Source organism: Diabrotica undecimpunctata, chromosome 4, assembly GCF_040954645.1.
Source record: "Diabrotica undecimpunctata isolate CICGRU chromosome 4, icDiaUnde3, whole genome shotgun sequence".
Classification (NCBI taxonomy): Eukaryota; Metazoa; Arthropoda; class Insecta; order Coleoptera; family Chrysomelidae; genus Diabrotica; species Diabrotica undecimpunctata.
Genome location: NC_092806.1, coordinates 13,624,623 through 13,640,266, shown reverse-complemented (window position 1 = coordinate 13,640,266; position 15,644 = coordinate 13,624,623). Strand labels below are relative to the sequence as shown.

At 31.5% G+C, this 15,644-nt stretch overlaps 1 protein-coding gene across 3 annotated transcripts in view; it reads left to right on the top strand.

Annotated features, from left to right (window-relative positions):
- Sclp (leucine rich repeat containing protein 20 sclp) overlaps nt 1–15,644 on the top strand; it is a 29,036-nt gene that overhangs the window by 11,696 nt on the left and 1,696 nt on the right. Inside the window, exons 1-3 of one of the 3 annotated variants that reach the window (XM_072528949.1) lie at nt 5,397–5,413; nt 5,444–5,514; nt 12,406–12,717. In XM_072528949.1, the coding sequence (XP_072385050.1) occupies nt 5,451–5,514; nt 12,406–12,717 (376 nt within the window). In that variant the 5' untranslated portion in view covers nt 5,397–5,413; nt 5,444–5,450. Of the gene's footprint in view, nt 1–5,305; nt 5,515–12,405; nt 12,718–15,644 lie in introns of those variants that run through there. The other 2 variants (XM_072528948.1, XM_072528947.1) reach the window with 2 other exon arrangements.

Sequence of the window (15,644 nt, the reverse complement as noted above, 5' to 3'; positions counted from 1 at the left end):
AAAAAATTGTTGCATAAACAGCTAAATATCATCCGCAAAGAAAACTGCATTGATGTATACAAATCAGTTGGAACAGTAAAACTACTGGGGAAAGATTGGAAAATACTTGACTCCAAAAGCCTTTCATCCAGAGGAAAAGGCTGTTTTAGGTGTCTGGACGATATCTCAGACTACAAGAGAATTTTCATAAAAAGAGTTGTTAATCGACAAACTAAACTCTTGGTCAATGGCCTAATAAACTTTGTGTTTGAATGTTGAATGTGAGACGGAGCCATGGAAATATCTTTTTAAGAAAGGTTGGCCTTCTAAAAAATGCTCCTTCGTAGGGATATATGAGTTGCCACTCGATCACAGCATACCTCCAGTAAAAAAGAAAGATGTTAACAAGCTTTTGACGCACTTTTGCCATTCTGCTAATGTATTTCCGTGTTTCTGTTAAATTCTTTTGTTCTTGTGTTCAACTCTTTTGTTGTTTTCAGTTTTTATTTTAATTGTTGTATTCTTATATACCTCCTTGATAGCGTTAATTATTATATTGCTTATGTAGGTCTTCTCCATTGATTCGATTCTCCATTTTATTGATCCATTTATTTATCTTACTAATCTTTTTAATAAAATCAAAACAAAATTCTTTGTTCTCTTGGTATATTTCTTATAATTGTGAACTTTTTATCTTTCTTTATTAAAAACTATTTTTCTAATACAATGAAACAGTTTTGAATTTACACGAATGTCCTTGATTTCATGGCAAATTAACCAATTGAAGAAGACCGGTAAAAGCATTATAAAGAAAGCTTATTTTCGTTAGAGAAATGTCTATGAAAAAGAAAATATCGTAAACAATGAAGTCGTCACCGTGATCGTCCTCTTAGTGCATTGTTTTCGTTTTTGTTGACCACTGAAGTGAATATTTCTGTCACGGTGAAAGAGTTTAGAAATTATTCGTTAATGTTTTTCCAAATCGGTTAATGTTTAAATAATGATTCTGTTTTTATATCAACTTCCTTAAATGATATAATGCAGCTACGAGGTAGCCACCCAAGCACCCAACAGTCCAGTTGGTTATAAAGGTTTAAACATGCAATGCAGTCTGTTTCTAAATTAAAAGGAACTACTGTTAAGGTGAATATGGCATAATTTTGAGTTAGAGCTTTACTCATTGGTTGATTTTACATTTTAATAAATCTCAAAGTTTAGTCTCTTTGTGTCTCGAATTCTCTCGTGGCGTAATTTTTTTATACCCAACAAAATTTTAAAAATATTACAGGTATGGTTTATAAAGCATTTATCATCAATGTTATTCCAAATTTTCTGTTTCTGTTTTTACTTAATGTGATTGATGTCACAAAATAGGGGCCGGAAATTTAAATTAAATATTTTACTACAAATGCATCTGCGTTTCTGAAATTTAAAACAATAAAAAACATTGAACTTAAAATGCACGTGCACAAATTTACATACACAAAATCCAAACATTAGTCCAATGTCACAATATATTTTATAGAACAAATAATATTGATGCATGTGGATTTCAAATTATGCATTGCGTAAAGAAATACAAAGATTAATAAATATTTCAATATTTAAAGACAAGGTTCTCTAATGCCAATCAAACGAGCCATTTAAAAATAGAAGTATAAAATAGAAGTTTTACAAGGAAAACTGTCAGTCAGTGGCGTGGTTAATGAGATCTTGATAATTTTTTTACATTTTTAATTTATAATTCTATAATAAAATGCAGTCTGGTTTAATAATTTGTTAGTACTTTTAATAGGCATTATATTTAAAAGCGAAATAAAAAAAATTCATGATGTTTTTAATAACTAAAACCATAGTGGAGTTTTTAGGCTCTTCTCGCTTGTAGAAAAGTTGTCTTGCCTTAGGTATTTTGCTCCACTCTCGAATGTTTTTCAAAGAAATTTGCATCCAGCGTAAATATTGTCAATCTTCTAATTTTTGTTTGAGAATTACAATAAAATAGAATAGAATTTATTTAGTCAATATACAAAATTGGTTTTGTTTTTGACAAGTCAAACGAATAGTGATAATTTACATACGTACATATAAAATTTTTGCTAATTTAAACATTACAGACAGATATTTAATATTAACAATTTAAGAAACAACAAACACACTAAATAAAAATATAAAAACATACAACGTCATCATAATAGGCAAATACCCTGACCAAACTAGTACTATTGTGTAAAGCTGTACTTAGGTTCTCCGTTTTTGCATAGAACCAATGTTTCAAAAAGTGTGATTTGATTTTAAGCTTAAGCGATAACAGGTGAAGACTTTTTACTTCATCTGGCAAAAAGTTATACAAACTAACATCAGTCGAATTTTTTATGCTCTTTGTCAACCTAAAACATTGTGTTCTGATAGCATCTCTAGATATTGTATCGTGATCATGGAAGTTGGAGTTTATATTAAACTTACCTTTGTTGGCATGAATTTCCTAAATCCAGAAAAAAAGGTTTACAGTGTCCCCTATACTCTGCTCTTGCAAGTATCCTCACTACTCTTTTTTGTAGTTTAAAAATTCGATCTGCGTGAGGGGAATTATCCCAAACAGTTATTCCGTACTGTAGATGGTTATGGAATAGTGCAAAGTAGTACATTCTAAGGATACTAAACTAAGTTACGTATTAAAAATATACTTGTAGCAAGTCTAGAACTTAAGTAATCTGTATGAGCACTCCAATTGAAATTATCATCTAGAAAGATTCCTAATAGTTTAACACTATTTCTTGAGATATACTTCGAATCGGAACTAAAAATCAAATTCTGATTTTTCTCTTCATTTAGCTTCAGCCCATTATGTACAAACCACTTTTTTGCTTTCTGGGTATCACTATATATTTTAATTTTTAAATTATGCTGATTAATATCGGTATTAATGAGAGTTGTATCATCTTCAACGCAAAAACATTTTATAGGAAAAGTGTAGTCAAATAAATCGTTCAGATAAATATGAAACAAAGTGGGTTCTAATATCGAACCTTGAGGTACTCCATATTCGACAGTGTTAAACTCAGAATAGCTGTTATTAAGAAAAACTGCCTGTTTTCTATTTGTTAGGTATGATTTAAATAGATTAAGAATGTTTCCCCAATACTGTATTTATGCATTTTTTTCAACAGTAATTCATGCGAAACACAGTCAAAAGCTTTGGATAAGTCACACAATGTCAAAGACACAAAATGTCCTTCCTCCAAGCCATCAACTATATCTCTCATAATTTTCTGTATAGCTAATGTAGTGATACACTTTTTTTTAAAGTCATATTGATTACAGTGAAGTATTTTGTGTTTTTCTAGAAATTCTATCAAACGAACATTTAGAATATTCTCAAAAATTTTGCCGAAAATGGAAATGATTGAGATGGGACGATAATTTCCAATTTCATCTAAAGCCTCATTTTTAAACACCGGCAGCACTTTTGTTACTTTTATTACATCTGGGAAAATCCCTTCAGAAAGACAATAATTATTATAAAGTATAATTAATTTGTCAATAATTATATCGATTGTTTCCACAATTATTTTTTTGTTTAAGAAATAAAAATCCGTGCAGTGTGAATTTTTCAATTTATCCAAAATATTTCTGATTTGAGTATCACTAACAGGTAATAAAAATAAAGAGTCGCAAGGAGAGTGTACATCTTTCAAAAAATCTATGGCTACACTTTCATTTGTAGAATTAAAAGAACTTTTAATATGTTTATAGCCCAACACCGAAAGGTACAAATGGGTCTACTGATTAAGTAAAGTAAAGTAATATGTTTAGCTACTGAAGTAAAGTAATTATTGAAATCGTTTGATGTAATCGCGCTTGGACAGACTTTTTTATTTTGAAATTTATTTCTGTGATAATTTATAACTTTCCAACTGTCACGAGATATATTTTCTGAATTGGATAAGAAATTCTCACAAGCCAGTTTTTTTCTTTAATGATATTGTTGATTTATAGTGCTTCTTAAACTTTTTATACTCACTATATTCCTTTATAACATCAATTATCTTGACCGTGGAAAGATTTTCTCGTATTACTCTTAGTTCATCATAAAACCAAGAAATTGGAGCTTTACTATGAGTTCGTAATTTTTTAATTGGAAAATTAATTTCTGTAAACTTTACATACATTTCGGTAATAAATTGAGCTAATTCTGTTGCTGTTTTGAGAGAAACAACTGAAGCCCAGTCAACGTTATTTAACGACTGTTTTAACATCAGGAACACTATGTGATATCAATATGCGATCATTGGTATTGGTATTGGCTATTATTCATCAATTTGAAAAGTTGTACCACAATTTTACAAATACCAACTGCAAGGCTGACTTGGCTATAATTATCGAGATCCAAGTTATTACCTTTTTTACACATTGTTGTCACCGATACACTAGAACAAATTCAAGGCAAAGTGTGAGCAAGAAAAGATGAAGACATTATTAGTGATAGTGAAAAAGCCAGGATATCATAACATTGTTTAAGAATAATGTTGAAATTTTGTCCAATCCTGAAGATTAATTTTTAATTTGTGAATGTATCACTTCATGACTTTACGCAAAAAATTGATGAGCAAATTTGAAAATAATCGCGAATATTTGATTTTGGCAATATTTGATGGCAATATAAGGCGTGTACTTTTAGATAATAGAGAGCTTTTAAGGATTTTAAAAAAATGAGTGTCTTTGAAGGTGTAGAATTTATTGTTATCTTGAATCCAAGAAAACATTGGAAGCTTAAGACAAGGCATGTTCTCTTGAGAGTCACATTAACTTTGAATCACAATATATTGAGAAAATATTGTGAAATTTCCAACAGTTCAGCTGCTCAATATTACTTAAATTATCCGAAATCATAAGGAAGTAACAGCCATTTGGAATGCTTTAATTGATTATGTAAGTTAACCCTTAAAGGAGTCGAATTATCTTACTTCAAAACTTAAGAATGGTTTAATACAACACTGAGCTGAGTGACAATCAATAAAGTCAGAATTCCAATGATAAAAGGCAACATTCAGTATGTATAAGTACTAAAAAAACAAAGAAGTGCTACAAAAAAGTTAATACGTTAAAAATTTACTGTAAAGAGTGAATAGAAATTATATGACAGTAAATGAAATAGTTAGCCCAATAGAAAAGAGTAGCTATAATAAATACATATATCATATTAATTTATAAATCACTAGTGAACCTTATTACTCTCCTGAAGTACGCCCCTGAATTGCGGAATATTTTAAACAAACGCATTCGCAATACAAATCGTTCCGTTCACATTCTCATTCCCCTACGGGTACGATCGTATTTCGCGTCTCGCGTGTTCAAAGTTGCGCAGCGATAGATAATACTATTACACATAACAGCACATCAGATATCTCTAATCTTTAAAATAAAAGTAAATCCAATTGTCTGTCCTCCTTCGTTTGTTAGCCGACAACAACATGGCTTCCGCTGTAACACGAGTGATTCATAGATGTGAAACTGCTACAGAGACTGAAAGCTTAGGTAGGAAATGGAAGGTAAAAATACTAACGATTAAAATGCTTGCACTACTTTTATATTCCTGCGATTTAATTTTATTTCTGACAGGGGTGGCTTCAGCTTTCTTGCTATACTATCAAATTTCATAAACATAAAAAATATCAATTCCATTAAGGTTAAATTAATAACTATAAGTCTTGTAGGTTCTGATAGAGATTATGACATAGCGCTATATAAATTTTTTACAATTAATATCTTCTAAATACCAATGTGTAACTGTCCTTTAGAAACAAAATATAATACTGGATACAATTACCAGTCAATTTAATTGTAGCGCCATCTCTCGGACGATTTTTTTGAGTGCTGTTGTAGTTGTAGGGTTACTAAAGAGTTGGGTTTGGGTATATAAAAGCTATGAACTTTTCCGGACTCTGTAAAAGAAGCGGATCAATTTTATTTTCTATAAAGGATTTTAACAAACCTACTGGACTCTTATTTTTAACTAAAAAAACTCCAAAAATATTTTGATGGAAATATCGGTAGGTATACAACCTAGATCTGCCAGAGGCATTTTTATTTCAGTGCCAATAGAGTGTTAAAATAAAACAAGTTCTATTATAATTAATTTCTCTTAACAATTAACAATCTTAGTTTCTGCGCATTGACAATTAGAGTGTTTTTGTCTTTGTAATGTTAGTAAACTTTCTATTTTGTTCTTATCCTGTAATCTTTTCCGTCCTTGACTCAATAAAATGTTCCTTTTTGGAAGGAGCCAAATATTCTACGCGCGTATCTTCCGAGCATCTACTCTTACAGTGAGAAATATTAATTTTAAACGTATGCCCTATAAAATCGAAATAGTCTACTGTTTTGAATTGAAGGTAATGAGTGAAATTGAGTCGACCGTTGGATCAGTAGTACGTTATAACAGATTTACGGTTCGGTGAAGCTTAGTAATATAATTTAGACACCTTTGCAATTTTTGTTGACATTTAAGTTTCATGCTACTAAGTTATGGATTGTTTCTTTTAAAATGTCATTTTTCGAATGATTGTTCCTTAAATTTTAAATGATATATTACATTAAGTTAATATTAAATATCGGATGTGATAGTACTTGTCTTTGGAAACACGCCTTTTTTTAATACTAATGTAATACGTATTTATAATTTTGGTTTCTATATCCCAGACGCAATAATGACTAGCAAAATACGTGACAGACAAAACATGTCCTTAACTAGACGCAGTAAATGGAGCACCATTGAATCATATGAGTTATAATGGTTGCTGCTAAAAGGTCTGAGTCTTGAATACAGAAGTCAGTGACATGTTGTGGACAATATCTCAACGATACTGCATGCCCTCTTGGTACGTCGTACTTGAGGCATCAGTATTCCAACGTGCGAATTATTAACACCTATAGCTTTCGCAGGAACATAATAAAAACAAAGCAAAAACAAAATTAAAGTAAACAGTGATGTCAAGATAGTGATTTGGAACATCAAAAGTCTGTACGAGTCTGGAAATAATAGTCTGGCATAATTTAGAAATATAAAAAAAAATATAAATAAAATATTTTACTGTAAGTATAGGAAACAATGATACCAATCATTTCATTTTAGTCGCAGTAATAATGAGCGATGAATTGAGACTCTCAATTTTATGCAAATGTATACCTACACTTATTCGATAGAACAATGCTGTTTCAAATAAGGAGTTCTCTTTTTATAGTTAAGATTATTTAAGTTTATGCACCAACCGCAGATAAACCAGATAAGATACTTACAAAATTGCATTCAGATCTATAAAAACTCATATAATTAACAAAGAAAAAATATGTTAAGATCGTCTTAGGTGATTTTACTGCTAAGTTAGAAATAGACGTTCAGAACAGAAGTTTCAAAATATCCTAGGAGAATACGGCCTTGGAGAACGCAATGAAAGAGGAAAAAGACAGTTGGAGTTTTGTAAATAAAACAATATACTAGCAACAAATACTTGGTTACTCTACCTAGGTTGTATACCTGGACTTCTCCACTGCACATAAAAAAACCGAATAATACGGAATCAAATATATTATATTTTAATTAACTCTCTCTCTCTCTTTCTTCAGTCCTGAGTCCACGGAGGGAGTGTAATGGTCATCGTGATCATCCGTCTCCAAAAATCTCTGTCTCTGGTCAATTCTTTTAACTCATGCATCGGCCTTTTTCGTATTCCTGTAATTTGGTCGATCCATATTGTTGGGAATCTTCCCCGTGATCTTCTGCCTTCTACCTTTCCTTGAATAATTCCATGCTTTATATTTGATCATTAAGGGTAAAATAGAGGGAAAGTTGGATATTGAAGGTAAAAAATTATCCTGGCTCCATAATATTAAAAATTGGACAAGACTAAGCTTAGACGAACTTATGCGTACAGCTGAAGACAGAAATGTTTGCCACAATAAACAATTTCCTCCGATGAAGGAGACAGCGTATGAAGAAGATAACTTTCGTGTAACTAGTATTCTGTTTAAACAATATAGCCACAACACTTTAAAATAGTATACTATATGTTTCTGGATTCATCACGTAATATCATAATTAAGACACAATGATAACTGGTGCTTGTGTCTTGTGTCGCTCTCTTAACATATTCGGTGTACAGGCTAAATAAAGCATTGGTGATACTAGACATGGTACACATTATAGCTAGCCGTTTGCCAGCAAATCTTTCATGTAGCTAACAAAACATCAACATTATTTATTATTAACATTAAACTCCTAGCCTAATTGTTTATTAAAGTCCTAGCCTTTCTTCTCCTGTACTTGTTTCTTTTCAGGACCAACTCTGCGACATTCTTCATATTGAACACGAACTCTTACTATTTTTTAGAAGAAAGAATAGTTATATGAAAAGAAAATAGAAAACTTTTATTATTCTCTTCTATCAAGCTCTAAAAGCCGGGGTAGCTCCTCACTGTCGCTTTCTTTTCGTGTTATCATCCTAGACCAGCTTTACGACACGCGGATGTTTCTTAACATGACCAGTCCATCTTCATTTTTCTCTCTTTATTATTTTTACTCACTGGTTAGTTCTCACTCTGATTGCTGCATTGTGTTAACCTTAACTGGTCCTTATATTTTTCTAAGAATTCTTTTTTGTGCGAGTGTTAATCGGTTTTTATTTTGTTGTGCTATCGTTCATGTTTTCATGTGAATATTTGATCCATTGTTGATTAATTTTTCCTAAATCCGCACTAATAGTTTCCTATTTGATATTTTACCTATCCACTTAATCGTTCAGCATTATCATCTTTGATGATGATGATGATGAAGGTGATTAGAGAAAATACTTTATGCAATTCATCATCATCATCATCTTTGTCTCTACAATTCTCTGTGTTTTATTGGTAATAGTCATTAGCGAGTCAAGGTATGTGAAGCTGTCAACACGTTCAAAGGTATGACTTCCAAATACGGTTTTCCGTTCCTTATTTGCTATAGTATCCTTAGTAACCAACATTTACTTAGTTTTGTCTTCGTTGATAACTAGTCTGACCTGTTTCGCCGTCGTTTCCAATTCTAAAGAACCACAAAATCAAAGAGTGGTTGGGTTTACATAGATGAAACCATACTTGGAAGTACTAAATTATACGGCAGTATGTCGATGAAATTGGATTACAAACCGGGAACGTAAGTCACTACTCGAAAAAATTTATTTTTACATCCAAACCTTTGGGATTGACGAAGCCAACTAGTTGGCCAATCAATACTGCCATAAAAATAAATTTTTTCGAGTATTGATGTAAGTTCTCAGGTAATAATAAAATTTCATCGGCATACTGCCGTATAATTTAATACTTCCAAGTATGGCTTCATCAATGTAATCCCCAACCACTGTTTGTAAGTACTTATTACGTATTACTTAAGTAAATTACGTAAGTATTTACGCAAGTACTACAAAAGTTCACCGAAGATAGACTGACTAGTCCGAAAACGTTCTGAACTTCTAATCCATTTGTATTTTTAAATTTTATTTTATTTAAATATATCACTTACAACAGAAGTGTTTTACTTCGATGTTAAAGTTTTTTAAAATACTTAATATCCTGCTTTTTTAAGTGACATATCTCACTAGTTTGTGCAGTACATTTTATCGCCCTTTTTGCATATGACTGTAATAACACTTTCTTTTCAGGGGTAGGTATTTGCTCCTCTTTCCAGATTTGGCAAATCAGATGATAAAAAACATATACCCAAATTTCTTATCCATTTTTCAAACATTCTGCAGATATAGTGTCTTTTCCTGGGGCTTTGTTGTTTTTAGGTAGGTCTTGACACTTTTTCCAGTGTAGAATTTTTTACTACAGGTAAAGAACAAGTTGCCAATATTTTTGCTGCATGACACAAATGAGTCATCCATAGGTACGGTTTTTCTTATGATGCATTTATTTTACCGCATTTTTCTACGAAATTATCTTTCGAGTATCCCAATCGATTTATTATTTTTTTTTATTCATAAATAAAACATATTTTCGCAAATCCTCGAATTAATTCTTATAGTTATCTTATGTAATAATAAATTCTTACTTCACAAAACTATAATACTTTTGAATTAACTGATGTAACTAATTAAAGCGATGAGAAAGTTACCTCCATATGGTTAATGAGGAATACCAACGATTTGTTTCCTACTTTTAACGTTATAATTACGTGCAAGAAGTAAAGCACTGGAGATCTTTTGAAACAGACGAACATATTGCACTGCGAGGGTTCATTTAAAATGCTAAAATTGTTCTTAATTCTGGCAGCAGAAGTAGCGGAAGTTGTGTAATAACCGGTGGATTCTTTAATACCAACTGTTTATGAATATACGTACAAGAATATGGATATATGTAAATGAATATATAAAGCGGACAAAATTCACGTATCACTTATAATGTCTGATAAATCTCACCAAAAACTGTTTATTAGTAGTGAAATTATAACACAAATTCTAATAAAAAGTAATAATACATTTATATATATATATATATATATATATATATATATATATATATATATATATATATATATATATATATATATATATAAGAAATACTGGATATTAGTGACTGTCGATATAAACAAACAACTCAGTTTATTAGGGTTGCAGTCAGAAAATTGGCCGGGATGTTAATAAAACACTCTTTTGACTTTTTGTCTAGCTTTCGGAATGGTTTTATTCCTTTTTCAAGACACTGTAATAAGAAAAATATGTAAATATTTATAAAATATCACAATTCTTCAGTGCAACTTACTAGTCGTTGAGATTATTTATAAAAACATTGACACTCAACATTAATAACACACATATAAAATATAAAATAATGGACAAAATATTCTAAAATTTTTAAAATTTAGGTAAAGATAGTAAAACTTAGTTTATGGCATCTTTTACTGGCGTGTTTTAACTCTGACACATAGAGAACAGAAAGTAAAAACCCTATGATTAAAAAGTAATTAGGTGTACTTAATATTATATTTCTTTTTAAGAAATACTAGAGGCTCATCTTGGGTGATTTACTTTTTAATTTTTAAACCTGTCTAAGTAGTATGCAACATGTTATGCATGCAAGTGTAATTTATGTACAGGTAAATATTTATTTTATTTTGGATGTTTTTCCAGTAAGTAACAATAATGTTGCTCAGTTTATCTATGTCAGACTTTTTATTGATGCACGATGTACTAGATTTTATGGAACACATTTCCAAGAAAACACATTTTGAATGGTTCTTTTCCTTTGCCAAAATACAGGAATCCTCGAAATTAAATTTATGTTTCAACGTTAATGCATGTTCTGTCAATGCACATGCATTAATTTTTTTGGTTTTTATATCACTACGATGTGATTCAATACATATAGTGCTTCCACTCTTCGCTTTTTTGATAATTTTTGTGAAAAGTTTATATATATGTGAAAGCAAACTGATAGGACGGTAGTTTTTTAAATCGGTTATGTCTCCTTGCTTGTGTAATAAAATAATGACTGCATTGTTCCCTTAAGAAGAAGGTTTTCCTTGGCAAATGCATTCGGTGAGAAGCTTGGCCAAAGCCTGGATAATTTTATGTCCACCTACTTTGATCGCTTTGATCACTACTCCGTTATCGCCAGGGGATTTGATATTTTTCGTTTCTAAAAGTGTCGTTTTGATTTCGTATGGAATTATTTCTGGCATTAATGTGGATAAACATATATAGCATAAAATAATAGTTTAATCCATTTCTTTATATTCCATTAAACATTTATAACGAGTATCAATAAATATATTACCAATTTTTGAGGTGGATATTTTTTACCCACCCTTGAGCATACATTGAACCTACATATTTTTGGGCGTTTAAGGGTTAAGAGGGAAGTTGAGGGCGAACATGAACTAAATGGATTAAATTAAAAGTTTGTTAGTTCCGAGCAATTCAGGATAGAGAAAGATGAATACAGAATAAAAGAGGTAGTCAAGAAGGCAAGTTTGGACCGACAAACATGGAAGGCAATAGTAAACGAGGCAAAGACTCACGAAGCGCCATTGAAGGCAAGTTTACTTTTTCAACCCAAGTAAAAAACACGTGTGGCGGCCGGCTATGGTCATACGAAATTCAGACAGTTTTTCCGACATTTTGAACTTATTTATTAAAAAAATAAGTCTACAATTGACAATAATCCACCAATCGTTTATCTAGATCAAAGTAAATAGAACAGAACATGAACTTGCGTGTACATTTTAAAGAAAACTTGTTTATGTTAAAACAGTTACTATTTGGTTGATCTGCCATATTCAACACTATACAAATGTATCAGTAGATTGCATTAAAAAGACCCAATTTAGTATAACTATTTACTTTGCTAGAAAGAATAAAATCAGTTTTAGTTACTGTTTCTTTATTTTTTCAGATTTGTCCGATTGCCAGTTAATGCAAGTTCCTGATGCAGTGTACCACCTGATGAGGCACACTGAGCTCAAAACCTGTGATCTTAGTGACAACGTCATTACAAAAATACCGCCAAAGTTTGCCGCCAAATTCAACCAAATCACAGAGCTCAACTTATCTCATAATCAAGTGTCGAAGTTGCCCGATGAATGCGTCAGCCTAGGTGCCCTTGAGAGACTGGATATTTCGCACAACACCTTCATAGAATTGCCCGATTGTATTTTTAAAATTCCCAAATTACGGCATCTTAATGCTAGCAATAATAGTATAGTTGGTGAGTATTCTTTTTTGTAATACAAATATTATTTTTTGCAGAATATGCTTAACAATATTAAGAAAAGGTTTGTTGTTTCGCCCAATAGATTACTATAAAAAATAAATATTTTGGAGAAGATAAAAACAATAAATTTTTGAATAGTTTAAAATTTCCTTTTTCAGAAACATATTCCGTATTATTTTACAATATATATTCAAAATACTTCATTTGTACATAGATATCAGACTAGAAAAGTTTACAATTAGGTATTAAACCCGTAAAAAATGAATAAAAGCAAAGCTAATCAATGATAATGTTAAATGAGAAAGTCTCTCTCTCTCCCTCTCTCTCTCTCTGTCTATATATATATATATATATATATATATATATATATATATATATATATATATTTATGTACCCATATTACTCCATTTAACTCCATTTAATAATACAAGGAAAGGTAGACGGAAGAAGAGGACCAGGTCGAAGAAGAACGTCATGGCTTAGAAACCTGAGAGATTGGTTTAACAGATCCTCTGCATCTCTTTTCTGAGATGCCGTCAACAAAATTACTATAGCCAATTTGATAGCCATGAAGAAGAAGACCTATCTTATATTTTGAAAAAGCTTTCTTGGTAACAGGTTCATTTTAAAGTAGATATTATTAAAAGTTTTTTATTTATTTATATTGAGTTGAAGTTTCGACAGATATTCCATGTCTTTATCAAAACTATATCTAAAATGCAACATCGATTATTCTTATCACAGTACTTACAATTACAAAAAACTAATCATAAAGCTTATCATAAAACGTAAATTTATTTTACGTTTTATGGTAAATTGAAGTTCCTTCCTAAAGAAAATATGAAGCACAAAAGAAAAACGATAATGAAATCAATAAGTGAAAAATGTAGTAAGTAAAAAAGGGCATGTTACAACATACAAAGAAAAGGTTCTACCAACAGCTGGAGATAGTATATGACAATGCGTCCAAAAATGATATCAAGATTATAATGGGTGATACGAATGCTAAAATAGGCAAGGAGCCGAAGTTCTATGGCACAACAGAAAAACACCCACTGCACAATGAAACAAGCAAGAATGGGGAGTTTTTGATAAATTTTGCCACCAGTATAAACATGGTTATAAGTTCCGCATGCTCCCCACATAAAGGCATACACAAAATGACATGGATTTCACCAGATGTAACCACAACTAATCAAATCGACCATGTGCTGATAGATAAAAGGGCAACCAGTAGTATCTCAGAGGTGAGAACACGACGAGGAGCATGCTGTGGATCAGACCATCTTTTACTCCAAATCAAATTTAGATGCAGAGTTAACAAAGAAAGGAACGAAAGACAACAAAGAATAAACAAACTGGACCTGGAAAATTGAAGATTTAGGAATGTAAAGAGAAGCTCGAAGAAGAAGTCGCAAAAGAGTTAAGGACGCTAGAACTGCACTCCATAGAGGGGAAATGGAATAATATCAAAACAGCAGTACTGACAGCAGTACTGACAGCGGCAACGTCTACCCTGGGAAACAAAAAAAGGCGAGAAGAGGAGCATGGCTCGATGACGAGTACAGACAAGCAATAGAGGAAAGAAATGAAGCATACAAAATGTATATAACAAGAAGAACACGGAAAAGACGAACATCATTTGAAGTCGCAAGATGGAAAGCAGACAAGATATGTAGAAATAAAAAGAGAGCCTATGAAAATGGACAAATAGAAAAAATGGAAGAAAAATTTCAAAAACAACGAAATTTCAAATTATAATTTGAAACATCAAAGACATATGGGAAGAAGAGAAAATACCCGATGACTGGAAGAAAAGTATAGCATGCCCGATCTATAAAAAAGGAGACAAACTCCAGTGCAAAAACTACTGTGGAATTTTTCTAGTATGTACAGCATATAAAGTCCTCACGTATATTATAACCAGCGGCTCCAACCACTAGCAGAAAATATTATTGGAGAGTATCAGACGGGCTTCCGACTGGGAAGATCGACACTGGATCAAATATTTACAGTCAAATAGATCTTGAATAAATCATGGGAACATGACATTGATGTTCACAACATGTTTATAGACTTCAAACAGGCATACGACTTAGTCGAAAGGAACAAACTCTACAATATATTGGCTGAACTGGCAATACCACACAAGCTAATTGTACTCATTAAAGCCACAATGAATGAACCTCAGGCATTTGTACGAATACAAAACCAACGGACAGACTTTTTTAAAATTTAACAGGCACTAAAACTTTGTTTAACCTGGCACTGGAGTATGCGGTTAGGCAAATGCAAACTGGACGAGGAAACCTACTGACCATTCAAACGGTTCAACTGGCCGCTTATGCCGATTATATTAATATTATGAGTACAACATCAACAGGAGCATAGGAAACATACACAGAGTTAAAAACGCAAACAAAAAGACTAGCTCTGGAAATTAACACAGAAAAAACAAAAATAATGATACAGGCGAGAAAAATAGTCCCACAAAACATTATACATCAAGATGACATTGAAACTCATGATTTAAATGAGTGATCTTTCCTTAAAATCCTGTAATTTACAAGAGTTCATTAGATTTATCAGCCTTAAGATTCGTTTCAGTCAACATTAGCACATGATAGTTGTTTACAACAGAATTACAAAGAAGCGTGGAAAACTTTTTTGAACACCCTGAACATTTTGATAGTAAATACTAAAATAATTACAAGGGTGAAAGGAAGAGAAAATTTAGTGTGACTTTTAATTTCAAATATCTCATTCAAAACTTTTTGGTTATTTTAAGGGACTTTCGGCAGTCTTTCATTCTGCGTTTAAATTTTTCAAAAATACTTATTAGTTTTCTCAGAATTCGAAAAAAAAATGAATACATTTAAAACGCATTGAACATTTTGACAGGCGACATTTTGCGCCTATGC